This window comes from Mauremys mutica, chromosome 4 (assembly GCF_020497125.1).
Source record: "Mauremys mutica isolate MM-2020 ecotype Southern chromosome 4, ASM2049712v1, whole genome shotgun sequence".
Taxonomy (NCBI): Eukaryota; Metazoa; Chordata; order Testudines; family Geoemydidae; genus Mauremys; species Mauremys mutica.
The window spans coordinates 48,583,250-48,597,277 of NC_059075.1; the positions used below are offsets into that span (position 1 = coordinate 48,583,250).

At 36.2% G+C, this 14,028-nt stretch overlaps 1 protein-coding gene across 1 annotated transcript in view; it reads right to left on the reverse strand.

Moving 5' to 3' along the window:
• AKAP6 (A-kinase anchoring protein 6) overlaps window positions 1–14,028 on the reverse strand; it is a 304,961-nt gene that overhangs the window by 63,624 nt on the left and 227,309 nt on the right. Inside the window, exon 10 of the mRNA XM_045013477.1 lies at window positions 781–927. Coding sequence (XP_044869412.1) covers window positions 781–927 — 147 coding nt within the window. The remainder of the gene's footprint in view (window positions 1–780; window positions 928–14,028) is intronic.

The window sequence follows — 14,028 nt, forward strand, 5'->3', positions numbered from 1 at the left end:
AAGTAGAGAAGTAGATGAAAAAATATAGTTTAACTTCTCCTCTCTCTCTCAGCTGTCTTACAACAATAGAACAATAGTGTCTCCTGCACAGTGCCATCACTAGTCTCTGGGTAACAGAATCACTATATTGCTTTTTTTTTTTTGCAAATTCTTGTATCTCACTCTTTGGCTGAGACCCAGCCCATCATAGCGTGAAATGAATTACATGAAACTTTTTTTTGGCTTTTGTCAAAAGTGAGCTGAATACAGCAGCGTGAAACTTATCCTGGCTGCATTCTTAGATTCAGGTATTCAGATTTGTACCAAATTTGCATATTTATTTTTGAGCCATCAATATCACCTGAAATATGCAGTGACAACCCCACTTTTCATCTTAAGGGTATAGTAAATAGTTAAACAGTAGATGTCTCTAACATGTACCTTCAGAATAAATTCTATTAACATTCACTCAAGCATGACAGTCAGTGTATATCAGATATACTGTATTATAGTTGACTTGGTGCATGCCCATAATACACGGCATATTTTACTTACATTCTTTATGTATTAAAGAACTAAAATTATTAAAGTCAGACAGGTGACAAGCATGGAATAAAAAAAAATCAACAGAAGAAGAAAATACTAGTTTTTTTTAAATAGTATGAGTAGCTTGTTTGAAATGTATGTAGCGAATTGAAAGAGCAAGATATTTGTGCCTCAAATTAGAAATCAGACAGACAGCGTACTTCAACAGACAAAAATGTACACATAACCCACAAACAGTAATAAAAATGCAAATACCCCAAGCAGTTCCCATTTTTCATTAATTGAATCCACTTTTTCAAGGAGATCATTTGGTAGTAAAACACCACTTTTCTTCAAAGCTTCAACCTTACTAAGCAGTTCCATCTTTTTCGGGTGCCTGATTGACATTTCTACATTATATCTCTAAAATGAGAAGAAAAAGATAACATTAGCTACAGTAAATTGTTTTCTCTATTAAAATTCACCCTTAAAAATCAAAATGCTCAATTGTCATCCTGATCACAGAGCTTCCTTTTTTATATATCAAAACACACAACCTTATTAATGTGTCTTGGAAAGGATTTTTCCATAGGATTTCAGATGCACACTGAGCAGGTGGTTTGTATGGGTGGGGTTTAAATGAGAAAAGTTGGCAACTGATTGCATACAACAAAATTAGACATATCTTCCAACAGTCCCTCATCTAGAACCTGATCTACCTTTGTGTCCCTGAAATCAGGTGTTTTCCTAATTTTATTAAGGCATGTTATTCCTATCAGAAATACTGAAGCATGACACTGAAACTAGGAAAATGAAACAAGTAAATTCCACATTGTTGTAAGCTTTCGGTGCAACTTTTTTCTCTTGTTTGTCCTGTTGGGTTTTGCCTCATATTTGGGTCTTGGGAGGTTGAGAGCTATGAAATGAAGGCATATGATGACATCATATTTTAACCACGCTAAAAATTATTCATATCTTATTTCAATAAAATTCTAATGATTAGATTTTTGTTGAAGCACTCAGAGTAGCACTAAATGGTGGCATAAATAAGAACAGCAACAATGCTCACACTGTTCAAATGCTTCTTCAGCCTACAACTGCTCTTTATTTCCAGTGCGATTATTTACCTTTTTAAAAAGAGGATGGAAAATAAGGATAAGGAGAAGTTTAACAAACATTTTACAAAATTACTTTCAAGTGAATCTCTAAATATTTCAGTTGGCTACTTCTTATATTTTTCACAAAAGGACATACAGGCATCTGCATGACATATTGTTAAGTAAATCTCTTTAAAACACATGTTCTGTTAGAGCTAAGTTAGTATTATATATGATGGTTACTACAATGATTAATTATGTTTTAGTGGACTGCAGAGTAGATCAGAAAATACAACACACACTCTTACGTAAAAGCACATGTGTTGAAATGGGACTTCTTATATTGCCAAAACCCACACCTTTTATTCATTGACGGGAATACAGCACATTTTCCCAAACAAGTGTTTAGAAAACCTACATAAATTATGCATAGCTATTAGCAAACTGCATCCTCAACATTAAGCTTTCTTTGCTTTAAAGTCAGCCAAGACAGCTCCTACAGTAGCTCTTACCCAAAATGTTGATATCCGGGCTAAGTATAACAAAATTAAACTAGAATAAAGAATGTTTAAAACATGGGTGCTTTTGCCAGATCCAAGAACATGTACTGTAGCAAAACAAAACAAAAAACAATTGGAGGCAGCTTAAAGAAAATAAGAAATGTGTGAAATCACTGTTTCAGCTAATAGGTCCTCAGCATTTCCATGCATATGTTTGCATATTGTTAGTTTCATATTTTAATCTTCCATTTACACAACACATGCACATCATTTGTATTATGTAAACTTCACAAAATATTAGTCATTTGTGGATCACAGAGCAAAATCTTTTAAATTAGGTGATTTAAAGCATTTCACATTATTAATGAACACTGATCAGGTGTCTGCGTATCCAAAATTGCATGAATATTCATAGTAAATATCAAGGAATTGTTTAAAATTTATAAAGAGCTTGTCTTCTGATAGGTGGAAAACAGACTGTGCTTTCTAAAAATGCGTGATAACAGGAGGCAATTGGGTTTTGCATTGAGGAACTGCTTCAACCCACAGATAATCCAGTTTCATTGGACTAAAATGTTCAACAAGTATGCTTCTTGGCCCTATATTATTGCCTTTTCAGCTAGAATGGTGACTAGAGGAGATTACAATCTGCTTTATGTAATCTGATTTCTATTTAACGATGATATAGCTGAAAAGGATTTGCATAATTATTTCCATAAGTACACGTAATATCAAGGGGAATCCATAGTCGATTACAGATAGGCACTGAAATCCAGTTTAGCTAGGAACTGCAATCCAGTACACATTACTCTTTCTCTTTTTCCAAGTGAATTAATAGACTGAGAGAGTCCTCTAGCTGTGTGACACTGGTGTGGGCTCTGGTTAGTTAACACTTTTCACCTGTGATTGACTGATTTGGTTTTTGTTGCCTGAACTAGATTTTGGTTATGCTCTTGAGTAGTATAAAATCAATGACAAAACAATACAGGTTGCATATGTTTCATAACAATAATGTTGATGTTAACATAAAAACTAAGACATTTCACTTAATTTTTGACTAGATACAATAATTCTGTAATGTAGCATAGAATGAATAGTCTCTGTGACAGATGTTATAAAAGGTTATTACATTAAAAAATAAATAAGCTAGACTTTATGTATGCTTTCTGTCTTTGTCACCATGTAATCTACTGTATATAAAGCATGACGAAAGATGATGATTGATAGAGAATGCATTATTCAGTAACAGTAAAAGATGAAAGAATTCAGTTAATTGTTAGATGTATTGGTATGTGAGTGAAAGTCAGTATTGTTTCACTTATGAAAATTAAAGTGAAGTGTTTATTTTAATTTAAGGAAAGAGCTTAATGTACAGCAGGTACAGTTTAGGGACTGATAGCACTAGATGCTATTGCTAATGCTTTTTTTTTATCCATTAAACACCTACACTCTAAGCAGTTGCATGGCAAAATTAGCTACCAGCTCTATCAGTGCTGCACAACCCTAGTCTAGGAGGACTACTTTATCCTGTGGTGAGAAGATAATTTAATCTTCATATTCATTCTATCCGCGGCATTAAGTGAGCAAAGGCTGCTCCATTGTGACAGTCTGTGAATGCTATGATATAGATTACTGTTCAATAGCCAAAAATGAGATTAAGAAAGTTAAAGTCACAGGATTTCTCACAGTGGCTGCAATAAATAAATGACTAATATTTAATTTTCCACAGCACTTGCCCCACCAAACTTTAAAAAAAATACACATTGAAATACTGTCCAAGTACTTACAGCATGATTAGCTGTGTGTATGTGTGCATGCATGGCTGGTTTTGTGTTAATGAATCCACCCAGTAGAAATAAGAAGCATCAGTATCTATGTTAAAGAATTTTGATTCTTTTTCCTCCCCTCTATGTGAACATTTTTTGCCAAAAAAAAAAAAAGGAGTTTTAAAAAAATCGCTAAAGAGTTTATCCATTAAGATGGTTGGCAAATTCATATTAGGTGGCTACTTTTTTTTATAACAAAAGTACTTGAATTCCAAAACAAAGGAAGTAAAAACATGATTTCTGTCAGAAAGAAATATTCTATGAAATCTAGGAAGGCTTGACTGAGGACCCCTCCCCCTTTTTGACACTTACGCTAAGAGATACTTTTTATATATATCTATAGATATATATAAAAATAATTGTTTGTGTGTGGAAAATCACACCCGAAAATTCTGCCCAAATGGAGACTGGAACAATGCCTTGTAACAGTGTTAATTGTCACCATGGAAACCAGAAGAATAAGCCATTTTGAAACTGGTATAGAAGGCACACATTGAGCAACTCAAGCATTTTTCAGCCTCCCTCAGTGTTAAGGAACAAGATGCCTAGTCACCGAGAGGTCAGAGAAAGAAATCATCATGAAAGGTTTGTAGATGTGCACTGTCTGGTAAATAATAAAAAAAAATCTGTACACCGTTAACAACGCTGTAAGACTGCACACTGAATCTTTCAGAAAGAGAAACATCACAAAAAGATGATCAGGGCTGGGGTACAGATTCCACCCCTACAGCAAAACTTTAGGGCAATATTATGCGAACCTTGCCCCTAAAGCTCCCTGGGAATTCTGTTGTTGTAATAAAACTTCAGAAGAGGAAAGAAAAAAGGCTGCATGATGGAATTCAAAATAATGCTCTAAAAGCACACAGAGAGATTAAGACATCCATTGTAAGACTTTTGTATGGTGCTTCTGTTGGTTATAGTGAAAAGAGACTAGACATACTGAACACACAGTGGAGCTATGGCTACGAAGTACAGAAGAATTAAGCCAGTGAAATTTCTCAGTTATTGGAATGAGGTTACACAATTTGTAGATCTTCTACAGTCCATCATTCACATTCTCCAAAATGCAACTTTAACTTTCTTTTAATGACACGACCTAGTATATGATTGAGATTAAGATTAAGTGATCTGCTATTTTATTTGTACCTGAATTATATTTTACAAGTTTATAAAACTGCAGTGATGCAGTTGCTGCAGATACACACACATACATATACATAAATGGTGCATATATGTACATACATTCATTGTTTTCATGCATGCAAAAAAGTTGTATACAGTCTATGTCAGTACATGTAAAAATGCTTTGTGGACACATTCACTAAAATATACATGAAATATACTTGCATATCTGTATATTCATACAGATATGTGTCTGTCTATCATCTCTCTGCACACACTCACATTGTGCTTTCTGGATAATGTTTGCACTCTTCATGCTAGGCTTCGTGGTGGCCCCTTAGGAAGCCCCATGCCTAATGCCATTCAGTGATGAACAAAGACTCTTTTTATTCCAAAGTCCAGGGTCCAAAGCTCAGCTGTATACAAGCAAAGTGAAGGAATCTGCTAGAGGCCAGCCTACCCTTCACAACAGCTCTTAATGCTTCCACCTTTTGTCATAATATCAATGTGGGACATTTTACAAACTGTCCAGAAGCTTGGTTATATTTCATATGCAACCATTACAACTAGAACCTCTGGACAACATTCAAGACCTCGGTTGAGTGTCCTGTCCAGACAAACAGCAGTCTTTATTTCTTGCAAACTGCTTATGTTTTACTATTAGCAATTTATGGCAAATAATTGCACAGGGAAATTATAAAGACTCCTACAATTGTCCTTGTAAATTAATAATAGGTTTTCTTGATTGGGATAAATTTGCTGCTGAGCCTTTGGAAAAATTAAAAAGTGCAATGTCATTTAAAATTGCCAGAACTCTCACAGCAAATTACATCTGAGGTTAAGAATCAGTTTTTTCTCTTCTAGCTTATTCCATTTCCATGATCTGGAAATCATATTACATTGGCCATGTATTGTTAATTGGACATAGATTGCATTATCTTTAATATAAATCAAACTACAAATATTAAAATGAATTGCAAATTCTCTAATAGAAGATCATAAAACAATCTTTTTTTAAAGTCTCTCCCATTAATAATTTAATTCCAATTATATCACTCAGAAAACTCAAGAAGGAAACTGGTAACTTATTTCCATTCACTCTTCTTTTTATATAAAATATATAATAAATATGCACATTGTGTCTATTTATAAATAGACACACAAAACAAATCTTAATACTTCAGTTCTGAGCAATCCCCCTCCTCTGAAAACAGAAACAAAACCAAAACAAACACTCTGCATTTTTTGTTTACAAAAATAGGAAATCTGGATTTTACTTCTGTTTTTCACATTCATCTTTTCAGCAGCAAGCAAAATAAATCCACTGAAGAGAAGGCTTAGTAACTTTGTGAACTACATTTTGCCTACAATAAAAAAATGTGCAATTGGTACCCATTGTTCTGCTTTTCTGAAGGAAGGTGATCCCAACCATTTAAATTTTACTATAAATGTAATATATTTTTGAAGACTTTGCATGCCCTTTAATGAGTTTATATTAAATATTTAATACTGTTTAGGGCATATCCACTACTACCAAAAACAGTTATATTCCCAGCAGTCCCACTGTTTCAGGCAGAGGGCTTGATTGATCCTCCTAGCCTGAATTGAGTAGAATGAAAAGAAGCAGTTGGAAAATAGCTGCAATCATTTAATGCAGATGACCTCTGACAGGCTCACAGCTCTTCTATCTGAACAGAAATTTGCATGGGGTCTCTGTGCAGAGGAACAATGTAACCTAAATGGTAGACAATCTTTATTCTAATGAAGTGGGTGTCAAGGTCAATGTAAAACTGCAATGATAAATGGTGCACCACTAGGCAAGAGAAGTTGCATAGGCACTGTAGTGTTTTCACATTAATTGAAGGCTGAAATGCACTGAGTGAAAGTACAAGATTCTTTTCACCATAATGTGTTAATGCACAAATGTTTAAATGTTTTCTTCAAGCCTCTAGCCTGTTGACACAAATCTTTCAGGGGCGGGGGGAGGAGAAGTTGTCCAATAACCAGAAAAATAGAAGGTTTTATTAGGTTGTCCTATTTCTAGAATCCCTAACAACTTCAACAATCTACTCAGAGTGCCAAAAGAATAACAAGTCTCCAGACACCTAATGTAATTCCCATGATCCTTTTCCTATTTAGGAGATCTGTCTTTAATTAGTTCCAAACAAGCAACCCTTTAGACAACTCTTCATTAGATACCATTCCCAGTGAACTAACTATAAGAAAAAAAGTCATGCTCCAATATTATTATTTCCTAGGTTTTAAGTTTTCTTTTTAGTATACAGTTAACATCGCCAGGTGTACTTTGTTCTGAATAAGAATTAGACCAGTAAAACTGGGTTTTGTAATGCAAAGAGTTGTGTGTCTAGAGTGGGGACTGAACTACAATCCGTTATTGTGGCTTTGTCAAAATTGCAATACAGCTATAATTATGGCACTTCATCAGTCGATCAAGTAATTTGTAGAAGGCAGTACATTTTGTCTTATAAAAATGAGGAGGACAGTAAGCTGCTTTTAAAATCCTGAGCTGCTTAAGCCTGTTAAGGGTATATTGTTTGCTAATACTCTCATTAGCAGCCAAGCATTTTAACTTCATCAATTAAACAGGAAATGGCGTTGCACCATTAGTTTCACAATATGCTAAACTACAGATAGGAGTATTTTGCTAACAATTTTAGAAAATATATTTCCAACTGTACGTCACAAAATGAATTGCCAAACTGTTTTTGTGTACATACAAATACACACTCTGTGCGTGTGTGCCTTTGTTGAAAGTCACAGTTATGTTTCTGAAGGTAACCAGTTTTATGAGAACTTGCACGCATGTGCAAGCACTCACACAGGCATGCACACACACACACACACAAATTCTTAGGTCTCATAGAGATTGACTTTAGAGACTTACTCACTTCTTCACACTAGTGAGCACTTACTCATATAAGTAGTCCCCCACTAAAGTCAGTAAGGCTACTCCTGTGAGTAACTAACTGCTCAGCAGCATGATTAATGGATTCACAATCTAGCCCATAGATTGTGAATATTTCTCAATCTTCAGAATACTAAGATCTCCTGTACAAATAGATTTTAATAATACAATTACAGTTACTAGACAAGGAGCTATAGCCTGTCACTAATTAAAGTATCTGCAGCACTTTCAGTAACTGGAAGACTGGTAATGGAATTTACTGTACAATGCCATTGCTATTTTACAGCTTCGATGTGAAAGAGAATTTTCCATACAGAAATTAGTTTTCCTGATATTGCAATTCAGAGAATAAACTCCAATGGAAAAAAAAAGTATAGTGAAAGAAAAAATCTTACTGATGAAACTGTTTAAAAAACTGTACAGCTTCATCTGTGTGTGATTTGTCAGGTCTGAAGCTTTGACGTGCCCAAGGGGCAGACCCCAGCGGGGAGTAGGCTGCAGAGCTAAATAGCTGTGAAAGAAGTCTTAATGTAGGATGGAATTCAAACTAACCTTGACATGACCTCAGGAAAAATATGCAAAAAGTAAAATGAATGCACTCTGCAAGATACATCCTAATTTTGTGGCCAAGCTGGTTAGTTTCACAAACATAACTAGGACTTTCAAAGAAAAATAAAATATAAGAAAAAAAGGGAAACTTAGGAATTCAGAGTAAAAACTTAAGCAGGCATGGTGTATTATTGTGGAGGCATGTGAACCATTTGGAAACAATCCAAATAAAAACCAACACTGAACAATATTGTTGTCAGCCTGTCTATTCAGGAAAATTGTTTTTTTAGGTTGAATATAAATGACACAAAGCCAAGATTACATCATTGCATTACAAAGTCTGTTGTGGCTTTTAGCTGAACAAGCCCCATGGATCTATTGGTTGATAGCAGTAATTCAGTAAGGAGGATTTAATTCCCCCCCCCCCACGCCCTCCTAGCTTCATTACTATAAATACAGAGAATTTTTGTTTTAAACATGGATGGCTTTTAAAAAAAAACCTGCATACTGATTTTGGTCTGGTCTGATACAAACAATAAGATTTTAGCAGATACATTAAATCTTGATTTAGCTTTATTATACATTTTGCCTATCTTGCTCAGTGTTCAGTTAAGCAGGAAGACATCCACCCTAGTACAGCAGCCAAGAACTGGCTAATTCACTAGATATATGGAAATTTTAATTGAGTGTCAACTTGTGTTGAAATGCAATCCCATTACCTTCCAGAATGCAATTTTGTAGCAATACCAGTTATTTACTACACTATTAATCAGATTTTAAACATAATTAAATTCCTAAGAACATATAGCCAAAACACCATAGTTTGAATTCCTAAATCCAGGGTAATCAGGGTATGAGATTCCACTAGATGCATACATGTATGGCCCATCTACAAAGCCAAATAAACCATGTCAGAAGATTGTGTTAGAACACAGTTCCATAATATAGTAATAACACTTTTCCACCCATTAGTACAGGAAAGATCAAATAGTGTTATAATACTATTGGTGCATTACCAGTCATAACACAGTCACCAAAGCTAGTAACTTTGACTGTTTAGATGGGCCCTTTGGGTGGATCTACAGGGAGGAATTTGTGAAATTCTCCCTCTGTTGCTAGCACCTTTGCACCAGTGCTAGCACCACTGTCGACTGGCTACCGGAATTTTTCCTACTGTGTTTTTTCACCATAGCTCAGTCTTCCACCATTGTGTAGATGAGGTCTAGGGATCCATATGAATATGGATTGTGTTTATTGTGTCATGGGTCTGTGTTATGACTGGAAATGCATCAACTGTATTATAACACTGTTAACAGGTAGGACTAAAGATTGTTATAAACCTGTTAAGGAACTGTGTGCAGCAGTTTCTAAACCAGTTCTCAATTTAAAATTATTTAGTGGCATGAAGAAGTTTTTCTGTAAGAGAAATAAGAAAACCAGTGAGCTCCTCAGGATTTTGGATTAACAGGTATATATCCTCACTGGAATAATTTCAGAGTCAGGGCATGCCAAACTCATTGCATGGTTAATGTTCAGCCCATCAGTGACAGGAAACCTACTTCGCTGTGAAGAAATGTTTAGGCCCGGGAGCACAAAGTTCAAGAAGCAACTGTTACATACTGGATGCTCAAAAACCACTAGTCAAAGAAAGACTTAAAATACTGTATCTCTAACCAAATCTAGCAGAAACCTATACTTACATATAAAAAGATGCCAATATAACATGAGAGGGTTTGACAGAAACCCACAAAGAAAGAAAATTATGAACTGAGGATCTCACTTCATCCTCCGTTGATCTGGCTTTGCCTAGGTTTTGCAGCAGACATGATACACAGATCAAACCTTCCCTAAAAGCACCAAAGGTTTAATTACAAATTAATATACTTTTGTCATACTGTGTCACAACCATTTTTCTATTTTGATACAGATGTTCTTGTGTAGTTAATTCCCTTTGTATTTTTCATAGACAGAATTTCCTGAAGTCTTTACTCTATCTTTACTCAGGAGGTCACTAGGTGTTTTGAATGAGTAAGGACTGATTAAAAATAGAGGGATGGATTACCCTCTCCTGTGGTAAAACACATAGGTGTGAGTTAAGGGAACGCTCTGTGTACTTTCCCTCCCAGAGTTGCTCCCACACTGTTCCTTGGAGTGGGGAGGAAGGATTTCTCTACTGCAGAATGAGCTCAGGCTCCAAATCTGTACTTTCCCCAGATATATGTAAGGGTCTTGGAGTAGCCACAGGAGACCAGGGAAATCCATGAAAGTATTCTGTGTTCATGGTGGCTTCCAGGGCTGGATTTAGGGGCAGGTGACTCAGGCGACCACCTCGGGGCTCGGTTTGAGGACACCAGGCTCAGGATGCTGTGAAGTACTCAAGTTTAACAAATGGAGAGGGGGACGCCATTTGGTTTAGGGACAACCCTATTGGTTTCCTCCTCCCACCACTTAATGGCAGCATAGCTCCAATGAAATCATGCTATTATGAACAGTTTCTGGTTACAGCTCTTCTGGTGAACGGTGGGGAAAGAAATAAAGCATTGGGCTGTATTACCATTCCTGGAATCTTTGCAGGCCAATCAGTGATAACGTGCATCCCACCAGCCCTATCTCTGTCACTACCCAAAGAAAGGCTCTTTATTCAGCCTGCTGCATCCTACTCCTTCTGCCCACGTGGATACTGACCATATGAGGTGGTCTGGGGTGACAGTATCATGGCAGTGTCTGAACTCTCCTGTATGGGAGAACTGAAATCCACTTTACATGTTCCCTATGTTCACAGATCTTGGGGACACAATTGGACTGTGAGTGAGGATTTCTAGACTTGGTCCAATGTTAATATAAAAAAGCTCTTCCTTTATTATAAACCCACCTTCCTGCTGCCTCCAAACTAAATAAAGGCTAATAGTTTCAGTACTGTGCTCCGGTTTGTTTCTTGTGTTATGTCAAGTGTTGGCACACCTCAGTGGATCCACAGTGCTTGCAAATGCATCTTCAGTGAATATATATGGCTCATCGGCATAATGCAGCATAACTTCACTAACTGTAATGTCATTATGATGTACCATTTCAATGCTGTTTTAATACCATTCATGCTTACAATGTTATGTAATTAATATGTAATATCCTGGTATACAGTACACATTGAAAATGTTTTGAAATGTAATAATGTCCATACCTAGTAGCCACTTTTCCAATACAAATCAGGGGTGTCGTTAACAAAAAAATTCTTAAACACCCCAATGTCATAATTTGCATCAGTAAAGTGCATATTGTGGGTTAATGTACTAATAGGTATGTTAAAAATGTGATTTAAAAATTGTTAAAAGGTCAAAATTTGATTTTTTCACCTTTTTATGTAAATCATAGTTTAATTGTTTTCAATCATTTTTTATATGAAAAGAAAAAAAATTCTCCTGGGTTTAGACTTTATTTTTATGGTCAAATTACAAGCATCTTAAAAAAGGTCACGTTTATATTGGAAATGCTGATGTAGCCTAAAGTATGGTTGCGTGTATGGTACAGCAGGAACTATTTTAAAAAATATTTTTAGCATCAGGAGAATCTAAATTTGTTTAAATCTGGACTTTTTTTTTTTTTTACAATGGCAAGTAATGATAACAACATGCAGAAATGTTAAGGCTAAGTGTACAGTGTCAAAATAGATTGAATCTCTCTAAAAACTGGAAATTCAGGCTATTTAAACATAATCCAGATGTTTGGCTTTTATTCACATTTCAAGGAGGAGGAAACTTATATGAAACAAAATTCATACATGCACATTTCATTAGTGCCATTTCTATCACTGAATTAAAAGTTCTTCCATGTGCTTTCTCAAATCAGATAATGGTTTAAATTAAAGGAGTTGCCTATAAATTGTTCACCTCAGAAATGTCACTGAATTGTTTTCATATGGGAAAAAATATTTAACTCTTGTGTTAAAAATTCTGATAATCATTTTCTTCTTAATGGTATCAAGTGTAATAGATGGTGGAACATCTAATTCTAAACAAACCACGTGAACCAGGATAAGTAGGCACTCAGGACCAATGACTCTCTTAATGCAGTAGCAGGTATGTATTTTCAGACCGACACATCCTGATGGAATTATGAACACTTTGGTATAGATGCATTCCCTCCCCATTGATAATTAAGAGGGTCACATAACTCCAGATTTTTGAAGAGTTATTGTAGCTATGTTGGTCCCAAGATATGAGAGAGCCAAGGTGGATGAGGTAATATCTTTTATGGGACCTGAAGAACAGCTTTGTGGAACTTGAAATCTTGTCTCTTTCAAAAAGAGATGTTGGTCCAATAAAAGATACATCATCCACCTTGCTTCATATAAGCATATGTTTTGTTTCATATAAGTGTTGCTGCCATCAGCACTGCAATGTTTAACTCAGGGTTTCTCACACTTTATTTCACCGCGACCCCCTTCTGACAACAAAAGTTACTACAAGACCCTGGGAAGGGAGACCAAAGCCCGAGCCCCGCCACCCCAGGCAGGGGGCCCAAAGCCAATGGTTAAGGAGTGGTAGTAGTATGGCCATTATCTCTATAAAATACACTATCCACAATAAATTGCACAATTCTTGTAACCTTCAGTGTCTTAGAAACTGAGATTCAGGATCCACATCTTACTAGCGTCTCTCATGGACTAGATGACCTCTCGAGGTCCCTTCCAGTCCTATGATTGATTCAATAATAAAGCGGTAACAGCTCCTCAAGGTAGGCAAGTTAGGCAAAGCTTAAGAAAAACAAAATTAGGTAGAAATGCCCTTTATGTAGAATGGGCAAAACAAAGGAGAAAAAAAGGAGAAAAAGTTCGGATTTTGGTTCCTACCCTCACTGTTAAAAATGTATGCCTTATTCCAGTTTGAATTTGTCTAGCTTCAGTTTCCAGCTGTTTTATGTTGTTATAATTTTGCCTATGGCTTAAACCGTTGTGGTTGGAAACCCTACAGAACATGGTGTTATTGCAGGAATCTGACATGAAGCCAAACGTTTGGTGGACTCAGATAAGTTTTGTTTTGAGTGTCTGGGCTCGTCAACTCATGTGAACCAAAATGGTCACACAAAAGCCTATGATCCTCAAGTGTCCACATTTCGCACAACTCTACAGCTTGATTCTCTAACGCACCTAAATAGAGCTCAGTGGTGAGCAGAGCTAATGGGGTACCAGTCACAGTTCTCTGATTCTCAGCCACCACTTGAAGATGCATGAGGGCAGCTTTAACTTCCACCATCCCATTTCCTTGCCTTCTCTTGCCATATCCCTCCACCCTACTTCTGGCATTTTCCCTACCTTCCGTTATGCTGGGAGGAGGTAGTGGAGCTTGGTGGCAGTGGTAAAGATTCCCCCTATATGAAGGCAATTCTCCAGTGCAGATCTCTGGCCGCTTTAGGTTCACTTTGTGAGCTTTCAATGTTTGTCACAAAGTGAGGCTGGCAGACAAGTGACTCTGGGCCCCTAATGTTTCCAGTCCCTCTGCCACATGTCA